This window comes from Halichoerus grypus, chromosome 14, assembly GCF_964656455.1.
Source record: "Halichoerus grypus chromosome 14, mHalGry1.hap1.1, whole genome shotgun sequence".
Lineage (NCBI taxonomy): Eukaryota > Metazoa > Chordata > Mammalia > Carnivora > Phocidae > Halichoerus > Halichoerus grypus.
The window spans coordinates 73,581,840-73,595,581 of record NC_135725.1 but is presented as its reverse complement, the minus strand read 5'-3'; the positions used below and the strand labels follow the sequence as shown (position 1 = coordinate 73,595,581).

The 13,742-nt window shown below is 37.7% G+C and overlaps 1 protein-coding gene across 3 annotated transcripts in view; it reads right to left on the bottom strand.

Annotated features, from left to right (window-relative positions):
* KIAA1958 (KIAA1958 ortholog) overlaps positions 1-13,742 on the bottom strand; it is a 161,224-nt gene that overhangs the window by 82,395 nt on the left and 65,087 nt on the right. For all 3 annotated transcript variants that reach the window (XM_078061614.1, XM_078061613.1, XM_036090928.2), the window contains exon 2: positions 4,049-5,243. In XM_078061614.1, coding sequence (XP_077917740.1) covers positions 4,049-5,219 — 1,171 coding nt within the window. In that variant the 5' untranslated portion in view covers positions 5,220-5,243. The remainder of the gene's footprint in view (positions 1-4,048; positions 5,244-13,742) is intronic.

Below are 13,742 nucleotides of genomic sequence, written 5' to 3'. Positions count from 1 at the left end.
ATAAGGACTCTAGCTTACACAACATCCGTTTTAAGAAGAGCACCTGATTTTGCTTTCAGCTAGCTCTTTCAAAAGCTTTCTTCTTTGCTTAGTGCCAAGTATACTTTATATATTAACTGAGTTAGGTCCATCTGTACATATTCATTCACATACATTTGGATGTGAATTCTAAATTTAAAAAAAAATCTATGTTTAGAATGAAGACTATCTATAATAATAAATACGCAAAACAAACAAATAAAACTGTTAAGAGCACAGAGACTAATTTGGGCTCTATAGAACAAAGGTAAATGGTAAGTTAACTTTATCTAACTCCCACGAAAGAAAAATGTCAATCAGACTTTTATTTGTTCCAGTGATGTTTCTAGTAAAATAGTATTTCTTTAAAACTAATAATACCTTAGCAATATAATATCCTTCCAAAGAACAATGGATCAAAACATCAGGATGATTCCTTAGGAAATTCCCATTACCAGTTATTCATACTGTTTTTCCTTAAAGGTTCAACTCCAAGCCAAACCAATTCTCTTTGCAAGAGTACAGCTAAATCACAGTTTAGGATTGTATTCATTATGTGCCATACTTGGCCATACCTGCTTTTTATAGCTATTATAAAAAGTGCAATTTAAAAAAAAAAAAAGTGCAATTTCATTAAGAGAAGAAAAAAACCTGAGAATGTAATCTATACAAAAATGAATAGTTTAAAATATTTCTTTTTCAAATAGGCTGAATTTCTTTTCCAAAACAATTATATAATAAGATATTCATCTTTTGTTTTGTAAAGAGCCTCGAGGGACACCTGGGTGGCTCAGTCAGTTAAGCGTCTGCCTTCGGCTCAGGTCATGATCCCGGGGTCCTGGGATCGAGTCCCATATCGGGCTCCCTGCTCAGTGGAGATCCTGCTTCTCCCTCTCCTTCTGCCCCTCCCCCCCCACTCATGTGCCCTCTCTCTCTCAAATAAATAAATAAAATCTTAAAAAAAAAAAGAAAAGGGGCTCCTGGGTGGCTCGGTCATTGGACATCCGCCTTCGGCTCAGTTCATGATCCCAGGGTCCTGGGATCAAGCCCCACATCGGGCTCCCTGCTCAGTGGGAAGCCTGCTTCTCCCTCTCCCACTCCCCCTGCTTGTGTTCCCTCTCTGGCTGTCCCTCTCAAATAAATAAATAAAATCTTTAAAAAATAAATAAAAGGGAAGGAAGGAAGGAAGGAAGGAAGGAAGGAAGGAAGGAAGGAAGGAAGGAAGGGAGGGAGGGAGGGAGGGAGGGAGGACGGAAGGAAGGAAGGAAGGAAGGAAGGAAGGAAGGAAGGAAGGAAGGAAGGAAGGAAGGAAAAGAACCTCGATGTTTCATTCACTGTCCACTAGGCAGATGCAAGGAAATCTGGGGTAAGTTAGTGGAAGGGGTAATACAACAGTATTACTAAGCTGGGGTAAGTTAGTAGAGGGATGCTGGGGTAAGTTCATGGAAGGATGTGTGATACAAGTCTTACTAAGCTGTTTTGATATACTGGACTACTTTGCAAAATACAATTCGGAATTCTACCCTCAAATATAAAGTAAGTGAGAATGTAGAAAACCCTGTCAGGCTAAGTCTCCTATTTTATTTTTAAAAAATGGGGGGGGGGGACACACACATAAACCAGATACAACTATTTATTTAAGTGAAAAGGTACCACTATTTATATCCTGTATGTACTAAGAGTCAGATTTCCTACCTAATACAAAGACTTTCACCAGCCTAATAAAAATGTGTCTAAATTATGCCAGGATTAGCCAAAGACCATACTGCTAAAAAGTTCAACATCATTAGTCACTAAGGTAATGGAAATCAAAACCACAATGAGATATTACTTCATGAACCCAGGATAAATTATCATTTTTTTTTAATGGAAAACAACAAATTTGGTCAGCATGTTAAGAAACAGGAACCTTTTTACATTGCTGGTGATTTTAAAACAGTGGAACTACTGGGATGCCTGGGTGGCTCAGTTGGTTAAGCATCTGCCTTTGGCTCAGGTCATGATCCCAGGGTCCTGGGATCGAGTCCCACACTGGGCTCCTTGCTCATCAGGGAGCCTGCTTCTCCCTCTGCCTGCTGCTTCCCCTGCTTGTACTCTTGCTCTTTCTCTCTCCCACACTCTCTCTCTGGCAAATAAATAAATAATCTTTAAAAAAAAATAGTGGAACTACTTTGGAAAACAGTTTGGCAGCTCCTCAAAAAGTTAAACATAGAATTATCATACACCCAGCAATTCCACTTCTAGGTAGTTGCCCAAGTGAAATGAAGTTATATGTCCACTCAAAAACTTGTATACGAGTGTTATTAGCAGCATTATTCATGATAGCCAAAAAATAGAAACAACCTCAATGGTGAAAGGAAAAACAAACTATGGTATATCCATATAGTGAAATATTATTTGGCAATAAAAAGAAATCCTGATACATGCTACAATGTAAAAAAAAAATATGCTAAGTGCAAGAAGGTAGTCACAAAAGGCCACATGCTATGATTCCACTTACATGAAATGTGCAGGATAGGCAAATCCATAGAAACATAAAGTAGATCAGTGGTTGATGCGCTGGGAGGAAGAAAAAAGGGACTGCTGATGGGTATGGGTTTCTTTCTGGGGTGATAATAGTGTTTTGAATTAGATAGTGGTGATGGTTGCACAACTCTGTAAATACACCAAAAACCACTGAACCGTATACTTTAAAAGAGTGTATCTTATGGTACGTGAATTATATCTCAGTGAAGCTATTATTTTAAAAAGAAAAATGAATAAACTGAAAAGCATAATTTTGAGTCAGGATATGAATATTTTCATTGTATATCTTATTAATAATACTATGACTGTGTCAGTAAAATCATAAACTGGGTAAAGGCACAGGTACTGCAGGCTTCTAGGAAACTTTTCCCAAAATACACGACTTCCTTGAGAGGGATTAAAATGAAACAAACCAAAACATGCCACAAATTTCTGCTTTCTATATACTCTGTTCTGTATGTCTGTTCATCTTTGCCCACGTTTCTACTTCTGGCTTATTAGATTTGAATAATGAACCCAAATGCACGACACCCCAAACCCTCTTTATATAGTAATAGCCTCGATTAAATAGATTCAATAAATACTGCATGTTAGAATTACAGAACATTAGAATGTCAAAATTAGATAGAGACCTCATACAATTATTTCCCTCTCCTCTCAGTCCATTCCAGTTAGGCCCACGTATTCCAGGAGTGCAAGTTATCGGACTCTTTTAAATTTTGAGATAAAAGATAAAATACTTCTCTTAGAATTATTTGCTGCTTTTAAAAATACTTGTTCTAAACTGCCACACCAACTAAAATGAATAGAAAGGCCAAGTTGGTTCAGACAAACAAATGATAATGGAAAAGCACCAGTTCTATTGTCATTATATGCCTAACCCAACATCGTATCATTTTGGATTCAAAGAGCAACCAAATACCTTGACACTGATAGGAGAGCATAAAAAATTTTTTTTCAAAGACAACATTAATATACAAAAATTATTCAGCTTGCGGCGCCTGGATGGCTCAGTCAGTTAAGTGTCCAACTCTTGATTGCGACTCAGGTCACGATCTCAGGGTTGTGAGATCAAGCCCTGCATCAGGCTCCGTGCTTAGCATGGAGTTGGCTTGAGATTCTTGCTCTCCCTCTAGCTCTGCCCCTACCCCCACTTACTCACTCGCTCTCTCTAAAATAAATAAAATATTTAAAAAATAATAAAAATAAAAATTATTCAGCTTAAGATCATACAAACCTTAAATCTAGCCACGCAATATCAAGAACACAATCCTACAGCTGTCCTCTCAGCCCTGAGGTACACGGACTAGACGGATGGCCTTAACTGAGATGAATTTCCTTCAGAGTATCACCTGGATAGAATATATTTCATTATTTCTATCTTTCTGAGAATAATAAAGGCCTGAATTCTAGCAAACTGAGCCAATAGTTTTGTAAGTGCTGACGGCGCAGAATTCTCGGACGTGCATGGATGAGGGACTCTCTGTCACCTCACGTGCCATACCTGGTATGCACTGTGCTGTGGCCTCAGTGGTTATGGTTGGAGCGACTGGGGGCTGCTGCTGACTGGAGCTCACTTCTGGCTCTGTGTTAACTGAGGGAGAAAGAGCTACCTCACAGGAGGAAACCTGGCTGGGCAGATGGGGCAGGAACTCTTCCGAAGCAACTTGGTCATCCTGTCCAGGCAGCTGCAGGGCAGACAAAGGGATGCTGATCTGTTTGTTAGGATGGGATGTGCTCACAGGCATCTGCATGGACACCTGCTGGTTGGTGCCATGGGCACCAGGGGGTCCTCTGTTTGGTGAAGCCAGAGATACCCTGGCAGTCTTCTGGACGATTGGTCTGGACATGACAGAGGGGGATGCAGATACACCATGTGGGTCTAGCTCTGTGCCAATGGCAGATGTCACATGGGGAATCAGCTTAGCAGACCCTATGCAGGAGGGACCAGCATGAGTTTGAGGCTTGGGTTTTGCCATCTGTGTCAATGACAGGGCTGGTCCATCCACCCCTCCAGTCAGCTCTGCATTCGCCACAATGTAATAATCTTCAGGAATCTCTTGTTTGATTTTTTTAATGATGACATCATTGCTGCATTCATCAACCATTTGAGCCTGGGAGCTGGAATGGAGAGAAGATGGGACTATTCCAGGCCTTTTTCGAGCAATGCTTTGAGGCCTTTGGGTTTGGGGTTCAAAGTCACTATCCTCGTCTGTAACAGAAGACTCACAAACCATGTCAAACAGGGTGTTTTCATCTTCATATTCTTCAACAGCTTCATCCAGTTCAGAGGGCTCACTGCAATAAGAGAAGTCACAAGAGTCTCTGGTCCGATTACAGTCTAGCTTCGCTTTCACTGGTCTCCCAGGATATCTTTCAACCGGGCTAGTTTGTGTCTCAGAGGGTACTCCAATTATACTGGGACTATCAGAGTTAAAACTTCTGTTATCCTGGAAACAGACCCTTTCTTGGGACCCAGCTCTGCAAGTAGCTGTCAGTGGCCAGTGATAAGCATGGCCAGCACTACAGCCCCACATTGCTGTGAGGTTCCCATGGGAACCTTCCGAAAGCAAGTGTTTCAGGTTTGGAATGAGGCTGCAAATGGTCCCATGGCTGTGGGCCCAGCTGACCAATTTGGACAGATTCTCAGATGAAGTATGAAGGCAATCCTCCATGTTACAGGATCAGCAGTGTCTTTCCTAAAGGGAAATAATCAAAATAAGAAGCCATTATTACCCAAGATATTCCCATATCTCCATTACTTCAATTTCCTTGAACTATGACCATATGGCATAAAAAAGAATTGTACTTCAAAACTGTATCTAGGTAATATCGCTGCACATGGGCAGACTGGAAGAGAATACAGGGAAAAGTAAAAAAGAAAAAAAAAGTGATGCCTATTGGCTGTCAGACGAGAAGATTTTTGTTAGTTTCCTTGATTGTTACAACACTCTCTGCATAAAAATATTTGCACGAGAAAAAAAGTGGGAAAGAAAAAAAACAAGCAATAAAAAAGAGGTGAGCTTTTTCATGGTATGTTTTACTTCCAAAGTCACAAAGAGAGGTTTAGTCAGCTCTTTAATAATAAAATGTGTGCATTATCTGTATTAACCAAGAGGATGCACTTCCAACTTTACCCTCTGCCATCAGAAACTTCATTACTAAAGGCAGAACCAACAAAGGCTTAGGTCCATTCTAGGATGAGTCACAGAAGGAAAGTCAATCCTCTGCTGGGCACCAGAAAACAAATGACGTAACTCAGAGTCCAAGGAGAGAATGAAGTGCTATAGTGGGGAAGAAAAAGTCTTTAGCAGGGAAGGGAGAATGGACTGGGAGGAGAGCCACTAGAGGGCATCTGCTGGGGTCAGAAACACAGGCAGTCTATAGGCCAGAAGCAAGGATAGGTGGGCCAGGTGCCAGGACTCTAACCAAATCTTAGGAGCTGGCTTTCTGCCTCCTTGCTGTCTGAAACTCCTGAAATACTGCACTTCATCTCACAATTTGGAGGTAAAAGATGTGTCTGGTTTATTCCACCATCTAAGCTTCCTGGGCACCTAAGGATAACCAACTATCAAATAGGAGTAAACCATTCTTTATCGGGCGGAGGTCAAAAAACAATCACTTGTTATGGGCCCGTGGCTGGGTAACAGTGAGGACAACATGATGGGCAAGAAAAGTAAAATGGGACATGTGGAGTCTGCAAGTGATTAGAAAGGTCAAGTACATTTCTGATAAAGGGGAGATCCTGGGGAGAACTGAGCAGGGGAGGAGCAAGGATCTTGATGTATGGTTTAGTCTGTCCTGTTTATCTGCAGCTGTGAGTGACAAGTGGTGCCTCACTGTAGGTGGGCTCTGCACTAAGGTGCCAAGATCTAACTGCAATGTCAGGTGGCCATTCAAAAGCACATTATCTGAACCTCCGTGGCACCCCATCAATAGTTAGGTAAATTCAAACCCTTTCACATATCATGAGGCCTCTGTGATGTGGTCATGGCTACAGTCAACCCCTCAAGCCTCATTTCCTATTACTATGGGCTTTTCCCATATTTCTCCTCTTCCTCTAAACAGTTTCTCACACCCACTGGGCCTCTAAAAACTCATTCTTCGGCTTGATATGCAGCCCTCTTCTTTCTTCATCTGGAAAACCCTTTCAAAACTGAACTTGGGACCACTTCCTATTGAAATCTTTACAGACCTTCTTTCAGCCTCAGATATTTATTCACTTGTACTCACTCTTCACTTGTATTTCTATCATCTCTTGAGTTATCTCTGTACTGTTATCACTGCCATTCTTGTCTGTCTCTCAAACTTGACTGAGAATTCCCTGAGTACAGGAACTATAATTTTTTTTAACTTTTTATTTATTTATTTTTAAAATTTTAGTATAAGGGGCTATAATTTTTCATTCATCGATGAGGACCTAGTTGGGGACAGAGATATTAATACATATCGATATGGTCCTGCTCTTGAGACCTTATAGTCTATTGTTAATGATGAATAAATGAAGAATGAATCAATAAACATATAAATACTGGCAGTGCCATCAACACTAACAAAATAAACATAAGACCCTCAAATAAGAAACATGAAATTTCCTATCACTTTTATTGTAATAATTGAAGGGAACAGAGGATTTTTCTCCCCAGTGGTATAACCAAACCACAGTTGCCTTGTGCATAGGAGAGTAATAAGTGAGCTACCAGATTTTGTGAGGCTTCACAGTAAATGGAAAGACCAGTGACTGGTGTTGGAGTTGGGAACTTCAATTCCAGTCCTGGAACTGACGTCTGTGGCCTCAGACAAGTCACTAATTACCTCTAAGCTAAAATGTCAGGACTATATGATTTTTTTTTTTTTTTTTTTTTTTAAAGATTTTGTTTATTTATTTATTTGACAGAGAGAGAGATAGTGAGAGCAGGAACACAAGCAGGGGGAGTGGGAGAGGGAGAAGCAGGCTTCCTGTCAAGCAGGGAGCCCGATGTGGGACTCGATCCCAGGACCCTGGGATCATGACCTGAGCCGAAGGCAGACGCTTAACGACTGAGCCACCCAGGCGCCCAGGACTATATGATTTTTATGTTCCCTTCATACTACTTTAGGAATTTAGGGACTTTACTTATATTCCTTTCATATAACTTTAAAGTAAAAATGCAGATAAAAGAGAAAGAGTGGTACACTTATCACCATGATACTCAGTATACTGAGTAATGTATACTACTGTTGAATCACTATATTGTACACCTGAAACTAATATAATACTGTATGTTAACTACACTGGAATTAAAATTAAAAACTTGGTTAAAAAAAAGAAAGAATGAGGTTTTTGGTATTTGTTTTTTAAGCTTTCTTAATATATCTATTTAATTGGTATGGCAGACCATTTGCCTACCCAGTATCCATTCTTTTTCCTTACAGAGAGTCCCAATTTGTTGGGGCACCAATATGCTCACCTAAAACACATTTCCCAGCTTCCCTTGAAATAGGAATCGTTATATGGCACAGTTCTGGCCAAAAATATGTAAATAAAAGTCACTGAGTGACTCGTCTGATTTTGGCCTTTTGCCTTTTTCCCTTTGTCCTTCCCTTTCTTTCTGCCTGGAATAAGGACATGATGGCTGGAGCTCCAGAGGCCATATTGGGAACATGAAATAAGAACTTAAGGATGAGAGAGAACACCCAGAAAGAGCCTGGGTCCCTGTTGGCATCACAGAGCCACTGCATCAACTCTGAACTATCTAGGATTCTTTGTTACATAAGGAAAGATGAGGCCCTGATCTTGCTTAAGCCACTGTTGTTGGCAGTATTTGATTATATACAGCTGAACTCAATTACTAACTGATACACAAAAAATAATATTCATCTCTGGTTTTTGGAACCTCAGAGCAAAATCCTTCAATTTCTCTGCACCACCCCCCAAGTACAATAGTTTCTCGACTGGACTCCACAAATAAATTATTGGGAGGTCTATAATTCTATTCCAAAATGTTGATAACTGTTTTCATTTTGATTCTAGAAAAAATATGATTAATATAAGCATATTATGAATCATCTAAATAATCACCTAGATCCGAATATTGCCTTCGTATCTATACTCACATTATTGTCCATAATCACCTAAAGTGACATGACTCAACTTTCAATTTGTTGGGAAACCTGTTCATGCTGTTTCCTTTTTAGCAAATATAAATATAAAACTTGTCTTTTGCATTAATAATTTGCAAATGAAAGGCATCATGATTTGACATCATGAAAATGGAATGTGATACTGAAACAATACACCACTTTAAAGTGTCACAGGGTAATGAGAAAATAAAAGCAGTTGAGATAAATATATATGTTCACAGAAAGAAAATAATATACATTATGGCACAATATATGAATGAAAATGGTGTAACAGTTCAAATATGTAAAAATGTGGCAGAATCAAAACACAAAATTATATAAGCATGTGGAACTCAAAATAACTTATTGTTCAGGTAAAAGCTACTATACAGTAGTAAAATAGTACCTTTGCTAAAGGTCCCACAAGCCAGGAAAAAAAATTATAATAAAAGACAAAATAGATACAATTTTAAATTTTGTTAAAAGCTTATGCACTAAATTCTGTAATAATCACCAACCTTTAAGAATCAATAGGTAGTAATCATAAGTCACTTTTATTACATTCTGAAATTCACTAGCAATCTCATGAAGAGGCTCTTAAACTTTTCTTGAGTATCATAAAATGAAAATATTTTTCCAGTATCATTATTAATATGTTTAGCCAGGCAACCTATGTTAACCAATGTAGTTATGAGAGCATAATTTGCTGATATTTAGGGTAATTAAATGGATTGAGTCCAAGCTGACAAGGAATAGCTATCAATATACTGTAATATATTCTAAATTTAATACAGAACAGAATCAGTAAGAAGACAATTAAGGTATTTCCGAACTGCTGAAAATCAGTCAGTTCTAGAACCTACTAATTTGCTTCAAAAGTCTGATGATGAGCTCTACACTGAAAAATAATGCCTTTTCTACATTTTCAAGAATTAAAAATAACTTCACATAGTATTTCCCATATCTGATAAGGGCAATGATTGGATTAGACACTCAGCTTTACAGAGTTATCATGTGACACTTGATTAAAAACAAATTCAAAGAGGGGCGTCCGGGTGGCTCAGTCAGTTGAATGTCCAACTCTTGGTTTCAGCTCAGGTCATGATCTCAGGGTCATGAGATCAAGCTCTGCATCAACTCTGAACTATCTAGGATTCTTTGTTACATAAGGAAAGATAAGGCCCTGATCTTGCTTAAGCCACTGTTGTTGGCAGTATTTGATTATATACAGCTGAACTCAATTACTAACTGATACACAAAAAATAATATTCATCTCTGGTTTTTGGAACCTCAGAGCAAAATCCTTCAATTTCTCTGCACCACCCCCCAAGTACAATAGTTTCTCAGACTGGACTCCACAAATAAATTATTGGGAGGTCTATAATTCTATTCCTCTCCCTCTACCCCTCCCCGCTGCTCGCTTGCTCAAATAAATAAATAAATCTTAAAAACAAAACAAACCAAAACTCAAAGAGTCCTGACTAGCAAAGTTTAGGTTAAGTATGAAATTTGCTTATCCTAAATTAGCAAACAAAGCTATGAAGTTATTATCACCACATTGTATGTTAACTTAGGCAAGGAGACATTCTATATATTAGTATTTACATTATTAAAGTCAAAATCAGAAAGCCATTAAATATAGAGTCTCTCTATATTAAACCTACTCTCTACTATTAAACCTAACACTAGGAGTGCCTGGGTGGCTCAGTCAGTTAAGCATCTGCCTTCAGCTCAGGTCATGATCCCAGGGTCCTGGGATAGAGCCCCACATCAGGCTCCCTGATCAGTGGAGAGCCTGCTTCTCCCTCTCTCTCTGCTGCTCCCCCTGCTTGTGCTCTCTCTCTTAAATAAATAAAATCTTTAAAAAAATAAACAAAAAATAAACCCAACACTGATCATTAAGTTTTCAGTAGAATAATACAAAACTAGTTATTATTACAGCTAATATTTATTGAACAATTACTAATTGCCAGGCACTATTCTAGGACTTGACATACCAATAATCCTAATTACAGCAACAATCCTAATAAGTTAAATAAATTATTATCCTCATTTTATAAATGAGTAAGCTAAATCACTTGAACAAAGCAGTGGTGGAGCCAAAATTTGAACTTTGGTCGTACTCCAGAGCCTATGCTCTTAACATACTATACTTCTGGCACTGTGATAGCAGAAAAGATATTGTCTCAAATCTGGTTCCCTATCATATTAATGTTAATTTGAGTTTATGTTGGTTTTATAGTTTAACTTTGTTTGAATTTGTGGGACTATTTTGGTTTACAGCCGTCTCGGAACTATAAGCCTAAGTTATATGTTTATACCTACTTAAATAACATTATGACCAAAAATGACTTAAGGCAGCACTGGGTATAAAGGTCCATGAAAATGTTTTTCTTTCAAAAGACTGAGAAAAACTTTTTAGAAAAAAGAGTATGAAAAGATTATGTCACTTTTCCAAAACCTGACAAAATGAGTTACCAGCCAAATACCAGTGAATGTCTAGTTGGCTTTTACCTCACTTCAGTTACAACAATCTGCCCCACAGCCCTTATAGTCTCTCTCTTTATAAGGTTCTGAACCTTTCAAAGGATTTGGTGTTGCTGTTGTTTTAATACCACTAAATATCAATTGCTTATGGATGAAAAAATTGACACAAGAAAAAAAAAGAAAATCTTAGTAGCCATGTATCTATAAAAGAAGTTGAATGTTTTAAAAAAAAAATCTTCTCCAAAAGAAAGATTTCACTGCAGGGTGCCTGGGTGGCTCAGTTGGTTAAGCGTCTGCCTTTGACTTAGGTCATGGTCTCAGGGTCCTAGGATCCAGACTTGTGTCAGGCTCCCTGCCCAGCAAGAAGTCTGCTTCTCCCTCTCTCTCTCCCCCCACCCCCGGCTCGTGCTTGCTGTCTCTCTGTCTCTCTCTCTCAAATAAATAAAATCTTAAAAAAAAAAAAAAAAAAAAAAGGAAGAAAGATTTCACTGGTAAAGTCTATCACACATTCAAGGAAGAAATAATACCAAAATTATGCAAATATTTTCAAAAGGTAGGAAGAGAAAGGAACATTATCCAACTTGTCTAAGGAGGCCAGCGTAACCCTACTACCAAAACCTGACAGGGGCACCTGGGTGGCTCAGTCGTTAAGCGTCTGCCTTCGGCTCAGGTCGTGATCCCAGGGTCCTGGGATCGAGCCCCACATTGGGCTCCCTGCTAGGCAGGAAGCCTGCTTCTCCCTCTCCCCCTGCTTGTATTCCCTCTCTCACGGTGTCTCTCTCTGTCAAATAAATAAATAAAAAATCTTTAAAAAAAAAAAAAAAAAAAAAACCTGACAAAAATATTACAATAAAGAAAATTACAGATCAACACTCCTTATTTTATGCAAAAAATCCTTTACAAAACATTAGCAAAATGAAACCAACAATAAATAAAATGGGTAATACATCATGACCAAGTTAAGACTTATCCCAGGAATGCAAAGTTGGCTGAACATGCAAAAATCAACCAATATAATTCAACATAATAACAGTCCACAGGAGAAAAACCATAACATGATCATCTCAATAGATGCAGACAAAGCATTTGACAAAATTAAATATTCACTAACAATTAAAAATTTTAGTAAGCTAATAATAGTAGGAACTCCCTCGAGCTGATAAAGGATATCTTTAAAAAATCTACAACTAATATTAAACTTAATATAAAAGACTGAATTGTTTTCTCCCAAGATCAGGAGTAAGACAAGAATGCTCTTGCATCACTTTTATTCAACACTGTAACACTGAAATAATGCAATAAAAAGAAATAAAAGATAGAAAAATTAGAAAAGAAGTCAAACTGTTTTTACATGTAGACAATACTTCCGTTTATGTTGAAAATTCCAGAGAATTCATGAAACTGCTACAACTCATAAACAAATTTATTAGCAAAGTAATCAGGTACAAGATTAATATTTTTTAAAAAATCAATGATTTTCTATATACTAGCAACAAAACATTAGAAAATTAAATTTTTAAAAATTCTATTTATAGTAGTGCCAAAAGTATTCAACATCTAGGAATATATCTAACAAAAGTATCCAAGACTTTTATACTAAAAACTACAAAACATTGCTGAAAGAAATTAAATGTGACATCAATAAATAGAGATAAATACTGTATTTGTGGACTCGAAGATTCAATATTGTTAGGTTGGTATTATTCCCAACTGATCTATATATTCAATGCAATTCCAATCAAAAATTCCAGTTGGCTTTTTTAGAAGAAATAGATAAATTAATTCTAACATTTATATGGAAATGGAAAAGATCTGGAATAACCAAAGCAAAATCTTTCAATAAGGATAAAGTTGGAGAACTCACTATACCTGATTTCAAGGCTTAGAATAATTTCAAGCGATAGTAATCAAGATCATGGGGTACTGACAAAAGAATAGACATATACATCAACGGAACAGAATGAATGTCCAGAAACAGACCCACACATATTTTGTCAACTGATTTTTTTCAAAAGGCAAAGGCAATTCAATAGGAAAGAAAAATTTTTTCAACAATGTTAAATCAATTGGACAGTCGTTAAAAAACAAACAACCTGCAGTTAAACTACACATAAAAATTAACTCAAAATGGATCACAGACCTAAATCTAAAACATAGGGGGTGCCGGATGGCTCAGTCAGTTAAGCGCCCAACTCTTCAATTCAGCTCAGGTCTTGATCTCACATTTGTGAGTTCAAGCCCTGCACTAGGCTCCACCCTGGGCGTGGAGCCCAGTATGTATGTATGTATGTATGTATGCATGCATGAATGCACGTATGTATGTACAAATAATAAATAAATAAATAAAATAAATAAATCTAAACTCTAAAACTAGAAAAATTCCAGAAGAAATCATAGGATAATATCTTTGTCACCTTGGGGTAGGCAAAGGTTTCTTAGGATGCAAAAAGCACAAGCCACAAAAAATTTGATAAATTGAACTACATCAATTGCTAATGGAATATAAATAATCCAGGGATGGTGAAGGTATCCATCAAAGGTATCCATCAAACTTAAACACACTCAACAATGCTACCTTCTTTCAGGAGATTCCCCTATGTAATTTTCAA